General features: G+C 57.6%; 1 protein-coding gene across 1 annotated transcript; it reads right to left on the reverse strand.

The window, feature by feature from the left end:
* Nucleotides 1–228: 228 nt before the first annotated feature.
* SOCS3 (suppressor of cytokine signaling 3) lies at nucleotides 229–3,448 on the reverse strand. Its single transcript, XM_077854426.1, has 2 exons — nucleotides 3,270–3,448; nucleotides 229–2,701 (listed from the first exon to the last, which is right to left on the reverse strand). Exon 2 carries the CDS (start codon nucleotides 2,611–2,613, stop codon nucleotides 1,936–1,938), a length of 678 nt encoding a protein of 225 aa, XP_077710552.1. The 5' UTR covers nucleotides 2,614–2,701; nucleotides 3,270–3,448; the 3' UTR covers nucleotides 229–1,935.
* Between the last annotated feature and the right edge of the window lie 13,014 nt (nucleotides 3,449–16,462).

A 16,462-nucleotide genomic window follows, 5' to 3' on the forward strand; every position in this document is an offset into this window, starting at 1 on the left:
GAATTACCCCTCTCGGTACAGTCTAGGTGGCTGCCTTAGCTTGTCAGTGACGTGGTGAAAACGAGCTCGATTCCACGGCGAGGAGCGCCCCGGACGGCAAGGGGGCAGAGCCTGCACCCCCGCGGCACCCCCCCTTCCTCCCTCCCCTCGGACGCGGCGTGGGTGCGGGTGAAAGAGAAAGCAAGAAGGCAGGGAAGGGGTGGGGGTGGGGGGAAAGGCTCCAGTCGCTTTTCATTAAAAAATAGTGCTCTTTATTATAAATTACTGAAATGTTTCTTTTTTGAATATAAATATAAATATGTGCAAAGTTTGACTTGGATTGGTATTTTGTTGAGTTCTTCAAGCATTTCCTAACAGCCTCGAAGGCCTGGGTGGGGGAGGGGAGAGGACTGGAGGTGGAATCTTTATAAAAGACAGAGTGATTGAGGCAGATTGTAAACATTATTAAAACAAAACAGAACAAAAAAAAACAAAAAAAACAAAACAAAAACGAAGTAACAGGAAAAAAAAAAAACAAACCAAACACCCCAACACACAGCTGCCCCATCCAGCCCAATACCTGATGCAGAAAACTTTTGTGTTTGTTTTGTTTTCCCCAAAAAGAACAGTTCCAGGTAATTCCATCGCTGCTACATTCCTGTTAACTTTTCACTGATCAGTGCTATTGCAGAGCGGGAGCAGCTGGGGTGGCAGGGGCCCCAGGCCCTCAATGACTTCCTGCCTGTGCCCTTCCCCCGCCCCCCACCCCCCACCCCCCAGGTGAGGAGGGCCGTGGGACCCGGTGGCCCTGCTCTGCCACCGTGAGGCACCTGTGACTGGCCAACACCGAGGGGCTCGCATTCCTCCAGTGCTCAGGCTGGAAGGGGAGCATGCGGGCCCTCCACCTCCGCCCACGCCTCCCCCGCGCGGGGTGGCCGGCAGCCTGCCCTCCGAGGAGCCCTTGGCCTCTGCCTGGATTGGCTGAGTGTGTGGCTTCTTGTGTGCCAGTCCCTATCCATGGGACAGGGAGCATTTAAGGCAAATCTCCTAGCCAGACAGTCAGGAGGCATAAAGGAGAATCCCTCAACTTCTCCGTCCAGGATCTGGGGTCAAAGATGGCTCATCTCCTCCATCCTCGCCACCCCACCGCCACCCAGGTGCCCAGAAGGTAGGGCAGGGATGGGGACAAGAACTGACCAGCCCGTCCTTCCCCCTCCAAATGCCACTTCCCCCTTAAAACGGGGGAAGGGCCCTGGCTGCCAGGCACGGGATGGGACTCTGGGACCTGGGTTTCTGGTGGCTGTCCCAGAGAGGGGGACAGAAGAGCCCCCTTCAGGTCACCTACTGCCCTTAGCCCCTCTCCCAAAGCCAGGGGAGGAGCATGCAGCCGCCCTCCTCACCTGGGAGGGACAGTGGGAGTGGCCATTGCCCTGACCAGCCAGCAGCCCTGAGCCCCCCCCCCCCCCCCCGGGGGACCGTTGCCTGCACCTTTTTCCAGGCCAGAGACCTGCTCGGGATTAAAGCAACCTCTTAAACCAAATCAAAGAGCAAACAAGTTCCGTTGGAAAGTTTGAAGACTCCCCAGCAGTTCTCACTAGTTCAACACTCCTGCAGTGTCCCCCCCGCCCCGGTTTGGAAATGCAGGGGGAGTTGAGGAAGCCAAGAGGAGAGAATCCACTGCTGTTGTCGCCGTCTCCACCGGGCCAGCTGGCTCCTCCGGAGAAGCTGGAGTGGGGGGCGGGGCGCTCAGGTGGCACTCCCCCTTCCCTCCAACACATTCCAGGACCCGCCTGCCCCATTCTGCAGGGGGGGGGAGGGCCGACGGGAGGGGTCTGTCCACCCCCCTGGCTCACCCAGAGCTGCAGGACTCTCCCGGCTGGATTCTTGTGCTTTGTGCCATGTGCCACGGAGGAGAGGGGACCCAGGCTCCTCGCCCCGACCCCTGCCCTTTGCTCTTTAAAGCGGGGCATCGTACTGGTCCAGGAATTCCCGAATGGGCCCAGGCAGCTGGGTGACTTTCTCGTAGGAGTCCAGGTGGCCATTGACCGTCTTCCGACAGAGATGCTGGAGCGTGGCCACGTTGGAGGAGAGGGGCCGGCTCAACACCAGAGGGATCTTCTCGCCCCCGGAGTAGATGTAGTAGGCTCTCCTGGGGGGATTCCCGGGGAGCGGCTGGGAAGGCGGCTGCTCCGACACCTCGGAGGAGGGTTCAGTCGGTGGAGCGGGGAAGGAGGGCGCGCCGGGGGGCGGCATGTAGTGATGCACCAGCTTGAGCACGCAGTCGAAGCGGGGCACGGGCTGCGTGCTCCGGGGGTCGCTCTGCAGCGAGAAGCTGCCCCCCTCGCACTGGATGCGCAGGTTCTTGGTCCCCGACTGGGTCTTGACGCTGAGCGTGAAGAAGTGGCGCTGGTCCGAGCTGTCGCGGATGAGGAAGGTGCCCGCGGGCTCGGCGCTGAGCAGCAGGTTCGCCTCGCCGCCCGTCACGGCGCTCCAGTAGAAGCCGCTCTCCTGCAGCTTGCGCACTGCGTTCACCACCAGCTGGTACTCGCTCTTGGAGCTGAAGGTCTTGAGGCGCAGGCTGGTGTCCAGGGGGCGGCTCATCCCGGCGGCGGGAAACTTGCTGTGGGTGACCATGGCGCACGGAGCCAGCGTGGGTCTGCGCGGCGGCGGCTGCAGCTGCTCGGCGGCCTCCGCACAGCGGCCGCTACCGCATCCCGGGGGGCTGCGGGGAGGAAGGGGCGCGCCGCGTGAGTGCCCGGAGCCCTCCAGCGCGCCCGGCCCGGCCCCCGCCGAGCGGCCGGGGCACCCCCGCCCCCGCGCCCCGCGCGCGCCCTCCTTCCCACCCGGGCACCCCGCCCCCGCCCCCCGCCGGGCGGCCCCACGCAGCCCCCTCCCCAGCGCGCGCCGGGGGGACACCGAGTGGGAAACTCGGGCGCGGGACTTGGGTCTCCGGGCGCGTGGCCGCGGTGGGGAGCGGCAGGGGGACCCCCGGGGCGCTCGGGGCGCCGCTCAGTCCGGGGGCCCCGGGCGGCGGGGACGGCGCGAGAAGCCCGAGGCATGGGGGTGGGGGGAGCGGGGAGGGGACCCGAGGAGCCCGAGGGCCCAGCCCTGGGTCTTCCGGGAACCTGGGATCTCCGGCTTCCATCCGCTCTGGCCCCTACCTCGTCCCCTCCCTGCCGGGAATGACCCGGGAAAGGGAGGGGAAACCGGGAAAAGCTCCCGGGACGAGCGAGCCGCCCCCCGCGCCCCGCGCCCCGCGCCCCGCGCCGCGCCCCTCCCGTCCGTCCTACCTGGTCCCGACACGGAGTCTCCGGCCCCGGGGCTGCGCCTCCTACGGTCCCCGAGGCTGCGCCCAGATGTTGGCGGCCGGGAAGTCCACAAAGGGCCTCGCGCGCGCGTCCCTCGGGCTTCGCCGGGGCGCCCGCCCTGCCCCCTGCGCGTCCCCGGGCCGGCCGGCGGGGACGAGGCGAGGGGCCGCGGCGGGAGCTGGGCGGGAGCGGGGCCGGAGCGGCGGCGGCGGCGGCGGCGGGGGCGGCGGGAGCGGAGTCGGAGCCGCCGCCGAGGCCGCGCGCGCGGGTATATACGCGGCCGCCGCGCCCCGCCCCCCCGATTCCTGGAACTGCGCGGCCGGCCTTCTTGTAATGTTTAGTCACTACTCGCAGCAATGAAAGGCTGCGCGGAGGGCGAAGGAGGGGCCGCGGGCGGCCGAGGGCGGGCCGCGAGCGGGGCCGGCACCGGCCGGGACGCGCGCGCAGACAAAGCGCGGCGCGAGGCGGCCCCGGCGGCCGGCGGGCGCGGCGCCAGCCCCGGCGGCGCGTTCCTGGCAGCGGCCCCTCCCCCCGCGCTCCGCCCCCAACTTCTCATTCACACTTTCCCCCTCCCTTCTAAGAAGGCCGCTTTCTGGCAGAGGCGGGGGCCCCGCTCCGGGAGCGCGCGGGCAGTTCCAGGAGGCCGGGCGGGAGAGGCTCCCGGCTCCCCTTCCCTTCTTCGCAGGCCTCGCGGGGACACCCCCCCGCCGCCCCCACGCGGGCTGCCCGAGGCCCCGATCGCCGCCCCGGGAGGCCCGGGCGGCCGCGAGGGAAGCGGGGACACCCCGGAGCCGGGCGGCGACACGGGGGCCGGGCCTGGGAGCCGGGAGCCGGGAGCCGGGAGCCGGGGCGGGTGGGACCTGGTCGCGTCCCCGCGGCGGAGCGGGCGTCCCAGCCTTGCAGGGGACGCAGCCTGCGTGGCAGCGGTCGGGCCCCAGCCCCTCGGCCCGCCGCCAGGTTCTCCGCCGACGCGGACACGAGTGCCGCCCCGCGCCCCGGGCAGCCAGAAGCGGACCAAGACCCGAGCTCGCACCTCTGCGTGTCCGGGCTTCCGCGGGGCGCGGGGCGCGGGGCGGGTCCGGCCAGGTGCTCTCGCCCAGCGGGACCGGCCCCCCCGGGGCGAGCGAGGGCCCCACCCCGCGCCCCGCGTCCGCTAGAGGGCGCCCCGGGGTCTCGCAGCCCGAGCGGAGCTCCCAGCTGCTCCTCCCCAAGCCCCGGAATGGAAACGCGGGTGGGTGGTGGGAGTGGGGGCGGGCCGGGGTGGGGGGGGGACCTTGCCGCGGGACCCAGGACCGTTCTCATCGCGGTTGGAATTAGACCTGGGCACTAAAGACCAGCAGCGGAGGAGTTCCAGGAAACCCGTTGCAGGAGTTCAGCCCACTTCCAGATGGGCCTGCACCACCAAGAACGTGTCCAGCCTCCCCCACCTCCGAGGGTGGGGGTCTGGTCTGTCCCCCAGCCCTGGGGGGTTGAGGAGGTGTGTGTGTGTGTGTGTGATGAATGTTGGATTTGCTCTTGGTCACGCTGGCTTGGATGTGAGCGCCTTGGGCTCACCAGGACCAGCTGTTATGAAGGTTGTTGGGAAGTTTTGCAATCTGTCCCCAAACGGGCAGACACCTCAGGACCCGTTTAAATTCCACTTAAGTCGTCACCCTTCGGGACCCCGGGGCTGTGGGATTTGGGGCATGCCCTCTTCCCAAATGTCACCCTATTGAAGACAATGAGCCGGAAAGGAAGGGAGAGACTCGGACAGCAGGCATCCTGGGAGTCCAGCCCACGGAGGCCTGCATCGCAAGTGGACAGGCACTTGACTGCCTTGGCCCCTAATTGTGCTGTCAACTCTCTCCCTCGTGGATGCCGGGACTACGTGAGATTTGGGCAGGACACCCGGCCTCTCTGGGATTCCGTTTGCCATGTGTAAAATAATAACAGTAGCCTCTTCCCATGGGAGAGCTGAGGTCACAGAACACGAAGGGCTTCTGCACATCCAAGCATGCTAGAAATGGGAGTGATTCCGACTCGTTCTTCCTCAGCTTCTCCTAGGAGCCGGTAGTAAGGAGGAGGTCTTCATTTCTAGTTGCTTCCGCAGAGGGGGAAATGGATTTATTCAACACGTTTCACAAATACTGGGCTCTGCGTACCAGGCATTAGGCTGGGTGTTGAAATCTCACCATGAATAAGACCAGATCTTTGCCCTCAAGATGCTTGTGGGCTAATGAAATGGATCCTCCTCCTCTCGAATGAGGAGTTGGTTCTCTCCCTCGGCCAGGAAAAGGACACGAGGAGGCTGCACCATGACCGTACACTTCTGTGCTGAGCCTCTGAAGGACAAGGAAGACTCACAGGGAACAGCCCTCGGGTTAATGGATGAGAAAGTGCTTTGTAAATTATAATGCTCTGACACAAGTCGGGTTCATTCATCCAGTCCACAAACCTTCATTGAGCGCCTGCTTTTGCCAGGCACGGAGCGAAGTGCTGGGAAGACAGAAGTGCTGGGTGAATCCTGCAGGGAGACAGGCGAGGAGAGAGGCAAGCCCCCCCCCCCCCCCCCCAGTGAAGAGCGGCTGGAGAAAGGGGGTGATCCTGATGACGACCCTAGGACACTGTGGAAGCTGGCTTGGGGGTGGGGGGTTGTTAAAGGTGGGAGGAGATGAGGAGGAGGAACAGCCTTGGAACTCTGGCAAATTCCTAGTCGGAGAAACTCCTACCTGGGAGACAATCGCATGGTCCCCAAAGGAGCCTGGGTGGGGCTTGGTCATAAAGAGGACCTGCAGCAAAGGTGGTATGTCTGCCTGTCTGCCAGGAGAGTGCCCCAGAGTACGGGGGTAGGGGCGGGGGGGGGGGGGGCAGCATCAGCCCGAGTGCTCCGCTGCCCTGAAAGGGGCTGTCTGGGCTGGAGAAAGCCAGGCTTGCGGGGGCAGGGCTGGGGCTTCCTTGCCCACTGACTGGAGACTGAACTGCTGTCTAGGCTCCACCAGCCAGTAGCTGTAGGATTTCGGGCAGCTTGCTGCCCCGGCTGTGCCTCAGTTTCCTTATTTGTAAAATGGGCTGATAATAATAGTACCTAGCCCATCTGGTTGTTCTAAGGACTAAATGAGCTAATGCATGCAAATGCTTAGGATGGTACCTTGAACACACTCAATGCTCGGTGCACGTTGGCTACAATTCTTTTGAAAGCACCGAGGTGTCTGGAGAGAGGAGGCATCACAGCCCGGGCCACGAGGATGTGGGTGTGGCCAAGAACGGCTTTCTGGGTTGGAGCGCGGGTACCTCATATGTAAGATGCATTCCACGGAGCTGCTTGTCTTCAAGCAGTTCAGCCAACTACCAAGTTTCCCTTTGGCTTTCGAGTATCTCCAGGTTTCCAGTGCCTTTGGGTTGATCCAAACTTCTCAGTGAGGCTGTGTTCCTCACAGCCTCATCAGTGACCACCACCCCACTGACCCCAGGCCGTCTCCAGAACATTCCCCAGGCCTGGGTCTTTGCATGTTCACTTCCTTCCGGGTGCAACTGCCTTCCACACCTTGGCTGGTTTCTACTTGTCCTTTAAGGCTTGGCAGAGGCTCGGTCTAAACTTCTAGGGGAGCACTTTCCACGTTGACCAACATGTCCTGACTACCTATCTGGTGAGAACCTTGAGGAAACAGACTGTGTTTGCTTTTTTTTTTTTTTTTTTTTTTCAAAACTGGTACGTAGAAAGTGCTCAGTGAATTTTTTTTTTTTTTTTACAGATTTGTTTATTTATTATTTGGAGTGGAGAGAGGCAGAGCAAGAGGGAGAGTCTCAAGCAGACTCCCTGCTGAGCATGGAGCTCATGAGATCATGACCTGAACCAAAACCAAGAGTCTGTCCCTTAATCGACTGAGCCACCCAGGTGCCGCTCAACGAATCTTTAAATAAGAGATTGTTTTGACTTCTGTTTTCCTTTATTTTTAGATCCCACTGACTGCTTATTTCTAGAGTAGATTTTCGTTTCTGCCTTCAGGACCCCGGGGGCATCTGTAGATGGAATAGAGGGTATGGAAGCCCCATATGCCTTTGGTGCAGATTATTAAGCCTGCTAATCCGGAGATAGATGGAGCTAGGACCCAACTTTACTGGAAAAGTGGGAAAGGAGGCACTGGGCCAGTACAGGGCACACCCTGGGGGGCCCCTCTTCCAGGCAAGAGAGATGCCCAAAGCCAAGCAGACCTAGGGTGTTACCACTCTCACCCTCCCCGCCTGCTGGGGGCTCTGGGGAGAAAAGCCCATCTGGGTCTGGCCCCTCTGCCCCACCCGCTATCTTCCTGGCTGTGGGATTTAGGAGACTCCAGCTTTCTAATCTCTCCCTCTGCAGAATTTCTATGAAGTCAGATCCCATTTCCAGGCAAAGGTGCTTGGTCATAAAGATAATACAGATTCATTCATGAGAGAGGGGAAGTACACAGTGGTTTCAGCTGCCTGTGGGGCTCCACTTACTCATGCTGAGTGACAGATGATGAGCTCTTCCCCAAACCTCCTAGATGGGAACCCTGGCGCCTGTGGGGTGGTCATGGGAAGCTATGGCCTGGCCTGGTGAACACAAGGTCCCAAACTCACATAGATGCTCTTCTTGTCTCCTGGCCAGCCTGGGGGCGGGCTGTAAGGTTGCCATTGTTCAGAGGCCTCATTTGCACCCAGATGGGTTAGGAGACTGGCCTCAGACCACAGAGTTGCTCAATACCAGGCCCTCGGCCTCTCTCTTTCTTTAAGACTGGTGGGCTTCCTATGGCACAAGAAGGCAGCCTAGGTTTGCCTGGCCCGTGGTTTTGTCTTGCTTATTCCGCAATGATTGAGCTCCTACTACTTGCCGGTTGGTTGACCAGACCTGGGGATAGGGTGGTGGGAGAAAGAATCTGGTTCCTTCCCTCTGCAGCTTCTAGTCTAGTGCTAGGAGACAGTGAGGCCTCTCCTCTCTTGCCCCGCCCCCCCTTCCATTTTTTTCAGCTAATTTGAAGAGGATGCAGGGGGCCTGTGTCTCAGCCGACCTCTCTTGGAAGCTGAGTCCCCTGCTGCCCCAGTGTGGCTCCTCCGGGGCCTGGCTTCACTGGGCTATCCATCTTATTCCCTCCCCGAGGAGGCCCCGTCTGTGTGCGGGAAGCCTTGCTGGCTGCAGGGCTGTGGCAGACATGACCTACCAGGGCTGGGGGAAAGGTGGGAGGGATCTCCCCACAGGTGGACCCTGATCTCTCCTTGCTGCTTTTGACAATCCCCAAAGGCGGGCCAGGGAAGCCAGGACAATGGCTTGTGGCATTTGCTCCTGCTGGGAGGGGCCATGGAGCTAATGAAAAGGTTTGTGGCTCTGAAGTCTGGAGCAGTGGAGGAGTTCTTTCAAGCCTGACATTCCAGGCCCAGCTGGCCTCTGGCATTTCCCAGAAAAAGTGCCGAGGGAGGGGAAGGAAAACACTTCACCAACCCACCCACCCACTCACCCACCCTGCCTTTTCAGATTCCTTGTTCCCTCTGGGGCTTGGGCTGGACCAGAGCTCCAACCCCTGCCCTCAGGGGCCCATTCTTCCACCCACAGAGGGGCGGTGGGAGGGCGGTGGGGGAGTGGGGGAGACTTTAGGAGGGCTCAGAGGGTGTGAAGTGTGTGGGGCTCATCTTGGGGGGAGGGAAGTTTCTTCCCACTGCTCTACGAGAAATCCACATCTGTTCCAAGTTCTGGGTTGGGGGTAGAGAATGGGGCAGTTAGCTTCCAGCCAACTGTCTCTCCTGACCCCAAACCAACAAACCCTGCTCTGTCCGGGACTGGGATGGGAATAGTCTCCATTCGCCCTGAAGCAGCTGCTGTGCCTGCGCCCGCACTCAGGAACAGACACCAGGGCAGCGGGCAGTTCTGGGAAGAGGCATTGGTGAACCGTCTATCTAGGCTGCAATGCAAGTGAGGCCTGGCCCAGCGCCCAGAGCTAAAGTGGCAGTGCCCAGGAGAAGGAGAGCCTGGCAAGGGGGATGAGGAGTGAGGCTGGCTCCCCGGAGCTGTTGCCCTGGGCCCCGGATACCGGAGGGCTGCTGGAGGACAACTGGGTGCAAGAGCTTGCCTACCGTAAACCAGATGGCTGGTCCCTGGAGCCAGGCAGCTGGGAACCCCTGACCCATGGGGTTCTTGGGTCAGATGTTGCTCACCTTCCTGTGTGTGTGTGTGTGTGTGTGTGTAGCATCTGCACTGACCCCCTCCCCCCACAGCCTACAGTAAGCTTCCTGCAGTGGTGAGATCGCCATGGGGACCTCCTGAATGCCCCATTCCGGGGTGTGACACCATTGGGAAGGTCCTTGGCTCCGCTACATTGTGAAGCACACACTGGCAATCACTTTGTCAGGCACCGATTCTTGGGCAAGTTCAAAGGGGAAACATGCACCCTCTCTCTGGCTCCCAAGGTCTGGAACCAGCCACAGTGGCAAGGGGTGTATAAGAAGGTGTGAGAGGCAAAAACAAAAACAAAAACAAAAACAAAAAAAAAAAAAAAGAAGAAGAAGGAGTGAGAGGGAGTAGAAGGTGGGGTCTCTATCAGGGACAGAGGTGAGGGATCCCTGGGTGGCGCAGCAGTTTGGCGTCTGCCTTTGGCCCAGGGCGCGATCCTGGAGACCCGGAATCGAATCCCATGTCCGGCTCCCGGTGCATGGAGCCTGCTTCTCCCTCTGCCTGTGTCTCTGCCTCTCTCTCTCTCTGTGACTATCATAAATAAATAAAAAAATTAAAAAAAAAAGATTTTTAAAAGGAACAGAGGTGAGGTCCTAAGCGTGACATGGAGGTGGGTCTCCCATGTCCTGCCTTCCCACTTCTCTGTTCATGCTGCACTCATCTGGCCTCACTGTGTAGTTCAGACATGTATTGTCTCCTCCCCAGAATTCCATAAGCGCCCTACATTTGCAAACAAAATGCTAGTGGCAGTCCAGATTTCTGGAGCTGGTGAACCTACCCCGAGTCACTTCTCGCTCTTGCAAGACTTATTTTACAAAACCACACACTCATTCATTCATACATTCATTCCTTTAAGAGATAATGATCGAGAACCTACTATGTGTCAGAAATTAAGCAGGGTACCTAGAATGTATCGGTTTGGGTCCTCACGAAGCTCAGATTCTTTCCAGAAGGACAAGATTCTCCCACAATTGATGTCATGATTGATTAATTTTGACTGCACTAAGTACTATAAAGGAAAAGTCCTGAGGGGGGTCTCTGTGTGAGCATATTACGGGGAGACCGAATCTACTGGGGGGACGGCTGAGGGGAATCCCTGAGGATGTGACACACGCAGGCTGATGGGAAGCTGAGGTCTGGAGGGGTCACCTGACCTCCCAAAGTTTCCCAGCTTGTAGGTGCCAGGAGTAAGCAGAGCCTGGGACCAGCACACCACCAGTGCCGAGGTGTCTGCCGCCGAGCATCTTCTCTGCTCCCTCCTGCCCCTCTCTCCCACCTACTAAAGGCCTTAGCTCCCTATTTCCAGGCTCCACCTGAAGCAGCTACAAGCTGACAAGGTGAGAATATCACACTCCCTTCAACCATTCACTCTGAATGAGATAGGTCAGGTATGTTCTCTGATTTTTGGAACTTTGTTTTTTTTTTTTTAATTTTTATTTATTTATGATAGTCATACACACACACACACAGAGAGAGGCAGAGGGAGAAGCAGGCTCCATGCACCGGGAGCCCGACGTGGGATTTGATCCCGGGTCTCCAGGATCACGCCCTGGGCCAAAGGCAGGCGCCAAACCGCTGCGCCACCCAGGGATTCCCTGATTTTTGGAACTTTGAAACTTAAAATGCATTTTATGAAGAGGCAGTACAATCAACAGGTACAAACAGATGAACTGTGATCTACTTGTCTTCCCAGGGCGCCTGGGACCTTTTTAAATAGACCAATAGACACGTGGGAAGTGGTGAAGTATATGCTGAACACGACCTACAGGTGCAATGGTTGGATTGCATGGAATTAAAAAAATAATTTTTTTTTTCAAATCAGAAATTTCACGTTCACGTCTGAATTTGGGACTTTCTTTGGAAAAACTGGATGACCTGGCATCATTGGGATTATATCCTGGAGGGTCTCCACTGGCCATTTAGGTGGGACGAGGTCTCTCCGGCTCAGCACAGGGCCACCCCCAGGACTGGCCTCCCCTCCCTGCCAGGAGCCCCAGGCATGGAGGCAGCAACCTCACCTGGCCTCTGTCTGCCCACCTCCTCCCTCTAGGCTAAAGGGCAAAAAGGGTGATTGACGTCAGGGGATTTACTTTGAGTCTCTTTCCTAAATTCCAAACACTGGAAATAAATCACACCCCGTCCTGGGAGTCCCACCTGCTTGGGCCTGGTCTGATTTGGCCTCATCTCATCAAGTAAGACCTATCCTGAGAGGGCTTTGCATGCAAGGCCCAGGGCACACTTAACCTCTTGTTTCAGTTCGCCCTGGGGGTCAGGCAGGGAGAAGCAGGGCACGGCAATGGCAGGGTGGGCTTCCTCCAAGGAGCCCCCAGCAGCTCTCCCAGGCAGGACCCAGGGAGCCCGGGATTCCCTGGGACAGAACTGGCCATGGGCCTCAGTGTTTCCCGCCTCGCAGGACTGCTGCATCAGGAGGAGGCATGCAGCTCCTCACTGGGGTGGCGCTGGCTGCCTGCCACGCCACAAGAGGCTGAGATTCCCCTGAAACTGAGAGCTACATTTATCCCTCACCAGCGACAGAGAAACAAACCAGCATGCTCTGCCCAGGAGGCATTTCCAGAAATTTGGGTCCTGGCTTCTTGTTGATGGATTGCCAGATTATCCCTGGCCTCTTAGCGGCAGGGAGGCATGGAGCACCATTGAGCAATAGGTGTTTTGTTTTGCAGATGACAAGATTTTCGACACTGAGAAGTTTAAATGATAAATCCGAGAACCTTGACCAGCTCCCCACCCCTACCCCAGAGGTGGCTGTTTTGAGCTTCAGAGTTTGGCAAAATTGTTTTCCACAACCTTCAGCTTCTCTGGGCCTCCCCGCAGCCCCAGCCCCCTCAGGTCCCTGGTGCAAGAAGGAGCCTGGCAGGGCTCCTGCCTGGTACCCGGCTATGGCCACGGGAAAAGGTATCATCTGAATGTCTTTTGTTGGCAAATCATGGCACACAGGCTGACAGACTGTTTGTAAATAAAATTTCATTGGAAATACAGCTGTGCTCATTGGCATTGATTGTGGCTGCTTTTGTACCAGATTGGGTAGTTGTCACCGAGGCCACCTGGCTCCCAAAGTGTCAAGTGTTTACTAGTGGATCCCATGAAGGAAATGTTTGCCAGCCCCTGCTCTGGGGGAACAGCACCTGCCTTATGCCAGGGAGGGTTGGGGTTAGGTCTTAGTTTGGAAGGAAAGGGCATCGGGAATGAGGAAAGATCAAAGTAACAGCTAAATCAGGAGAATGTATCTCAGGGAAAATGAAGGCAGGAAAAGTGCTGGTGGCCTGAAGGCAGATGGCAGGCTCAGGTAAACCAGCCCCCAAAGGTAGGCCTGGGCGGCCAGGTTAGCAAACTGATCTGTGGCAGCAGGTCAATAAGTTCTCAGGAGGGCAAGTCACTGTTTCTCCCACCACCGTCGGTGGAAAAGCACAGACTAACAGCCAGGAAGCTCCTGAGCTCGCCTCCTCCTGCCACACGGGCCTTCATTAAACCGGAGTGAGCAGAGCCAGCTTCTGTTCGCCGGGCGTCCTGCTTAGGGTGCTCAGAGCACACAGGGCGCTGTGGGCTCCCATTCTGGGGCATGGGGAACAGGGAGTGGGGAGATGGGCAACAAGGGTGAAGGGGAATGGGAGGTCCAGGCTTCCAGCTATGAGAGAGGTTAGTCCTGGGGTGGAAGGAATCACCGGGTGCAGAGCGGATGGTATTGTAATAGTGTGGTATGGTGCTGGGTGGTAGCTCACTTGTGGGGAGAGGCTGAATCACTGTGTTGTACACCTGACATGAATGTAACATTGTGTGTCAACTGTACTTCAGTAAACACACACACAAAAAACAATAAACCAGTAAATAAGATTAGATCACAGTGGGATCCCTGGGTGGCGCAGCAGTTTAGCGCCTGCCTTTGGCCCAGGGCCCGATCCTGGAGACCTGGGATCGAATCCCACGTCGGGCTCCCGGGGCATGGAGCCTGCTTCTCCCTCTGCCTATGTCTCTGCCTCTCTCTCTCTCTCTCTCTCTCTCTCTGTGTGACTATCATAAATAAAAAAAAAAAAAAAAAAAGATTAGATCACAGTATGTGATAGGCAGGATAAATGGGGCCGGGGCGTGTTTCTAGGGGAAGCACGGTGCTCAGAAGGACGAGAGGAGCTGGGGATATGCTGTGAGCCAACGGAACAACTAAGCAAAGATCCTCAGGTGGCTGTACACGTGTGTGTATGTGTGTGTGTGTGTGTGTGTGTGTGTATTTGGGGGAGGGGGGATCGAGAAAAGGCCAGCTGGTGAGGCTGGGTAGTGACCAAGTAGAGGAATGGAGGCAAAGGCAGGCGGGGGCCCCAAGGCTGGCTTCATCCTGTCCTGGTACATAAGCCACTTATTCAGGAACCAAAGTGGGCTCCTCAGAAGGAGAGGGAGGGCCATTGCTGGAGGGAGAAGATGGGCCAGCCTGCCTCCCCCTCCTTGAATTTGCTAACAGCCCCAGGGCTGAGAGAGACCCTTGCACACAAAGTAACCTCAGGGAGGACAGGCCTTCCGTGCGGGCATTGACATGATTTTCGGTTCGGGTGTGAATCACAGACAGTGAGGCCCAGGCCCTTGGCTCAGGATTTCCTGGTGTTTCCTGCCCCGGAGAGCGGCCTTGCTATCAGGGGCAGCAGCCCACCACTCCCTGACGTCAACTCTCCTTCCAATGAATGCGTTTCCTTTTCCTTTTGGGAAGACCTGATATCTGTCATCCGTCCCATCAACTCTGCCATTCTAACCCTGGCACCTCCTGTTCAGGAAGGAGCCAGTGGGATTAACCAGAAGGCAGTGGTTGAGGGCAGGAGGGTGAAGGGGGCCTCAGCGGATGGGCTTTCCAGCCACCAGGGGTCTCAGCCTTTGACCTGCTCCAAAGGTCATCAAGGTGTGAGTGGAGGGCCCAGCAGCAGTCCCTAGACCACTGGCCCTCCAAGCAGCTTGGGGCACTCCCACACTTACTCTCTGGGCCACCTGTGTCACCTGAGAATGTCATCTCCTCTACTTGTTCTCACGAATCAGCCCAGATGAGATCTCCTGGTAGATGGGGGACGCCTGGGTGGCTCAGTGGTTTAGCGCCTGCCTTTGCCCCAGGGAGTGATCCTGGAGTCCTGGGATTGAGTCCCATATGGGGCTTCTTGCATGGAGCCTGCTTCTCCCTCTGCCTGTGTCTCTGTCTCTCTCTCTGTGTGTCTCTCATGAATAAATAAATAAATAATATATTTTTTAATAAATAAAAATCTTTAAAAAAAGAGAGAGAGAGATCTCCTGGTAGAAAGTGTTTATGTTGTCATCGTGTAAATGTAACCATTAGGAAGATTGCTCAATTTCTGAAAACCATTATTTAAAAAATTTTGCAACTTCTAAATGTGTGTGTCCTAGGATAAAGCCGTGGTTGCCTCATTCTGGTTGTAGTTTCAAAGCAGCCATGAAGTGTGTGGCTTCAGAAGTGCCTGGGTCATTGCCTCCTGTTTATACGTAATGTAAATACTTACGAGTTTAACTTACCATGCTGTAATATCACTGTGTGTTAGTACAATTTATTTTAGATCGGAAATTTCCAATGGGACGATACTGTGGTTGTTTGTCTCAATTAATACCTCACCCGACAAAGCACAGCCTATGAAAAGAAGCTGTTAGCTCTTTTCAGGATGGGTAGGATGCTCCTGTGGCGGCCACGGAGCATCATGGTGAAGGCATTCAACAACTTGACTCTGCAACCACCCGGTGTCCCAGGCGCTGTGCAAAACTGGAAACATGCAATGGATGGTCTCATTCTAGTTACTGGAAATTAGGAAATTTGATGATTCACCACTTGTAACTCGGGAAGAGTTGAATCAAATTCCACCTTGTGTTTGTAAAGCTATTTAATCGTGAAGGAAAAATTAAAACAATCTGAAATGCCCGTTGCTTGTAAACAACTTGGGAATTCTTGGATAGCGCCGAATAACCAACGTTAGCATTTTGGCGTATTTACATTTGGTGTATTCATTCTGTCTTTACACAATACTCCCTCCAATTTCTCATTTTCCCTTTGAGATAAGCTCTATGCTACTCGGTAGGAAATTTGGATTTTACACTTCATGTCTTTATTTTTTTAAAAAGATTTATATTTATTTATTCATAGAGACAGAGAGAGAGAGAGAGAGAGAGAGAGGCAGAGACACAGGCAGAGGAAGAAGCAGGCTCCATGCAGGGAGCCCGACATGGGACTCGATCCCAGATCTCCAGGATCACACCCCAGGCTGCAGGCCACACTAAAACACTGTGCCACAGGGGCTGCCCTACTTCATGTCTTTAAACGTCCTTCTGGGAGGTGATTCTTTATGGGTAAGAATGGGTATCTTATGGGGGTCTCCCCCCCCAAAAAAAGCGATGCACCATTATTTATTTCACCAACTCCCCCCCTGTCCATTGCTTCCACATTGCTGATATGGCCAAGGATGCTGTGATGAACACTTTTGCAGGGAGCATGTAACTGACTTCCTGGGGTTACCTGGGTGGGCACGCAACGCGGAATGCTCTGCATCCAGGGTGTCCACAGCCTCGAACCCTCACAACCCCCTCCTGGGACAATCAGGTAGGATGTGCCGATCGCCCACCGCTCTCCGGGTTCCCAAGTCCCCGTCCGTGTGGGTCCGCGGAGGAACCCACGTTTCGGATCAGAGCCCTCTCTCCCAGCTCTCCGCCTCTCAAGACCCGTGCACCGCCTTCCTCCCGAAGGCCAGCTGCGGGAGGCGCTCCCGGCTTGCAGCCCCGCGGGCTCCGCTCGGGCCCCGTACACCTGCCCGGGAGCTTGGGCGCCGGGAGGACCCGGGCGGCGCGAGGCCAGCACTGCGAGGCGCTGGGGGCGTGGCCGAGGCGCTGGGGGCGGGGTAGTGGGCGGGGCCGAGGGCGGGGCGGGGCTCAGTCCGCTGCGCCTGCGCCCCGCGCGCCTCCCGCACACCTGTCCGTGTCTGCGAGCGCCGCTGTCAATAAAGTTCTTGCGCGCCGGAAGCGGAAGCGG

This window comes from Canis aureus, chromosome 16 (genome assembly GCF_053574225.1).
Source record: "Canis aureus isolate CA01 chromosome 16, VMU_Caureus_v.1.0, whole genome shotgun sequence".
NCBI classification, from domain to species: Eukaryota; Metazoa; Chordata; class Mammalia; order Carnivora; family Canidae; genus Canis; species Canis aureus.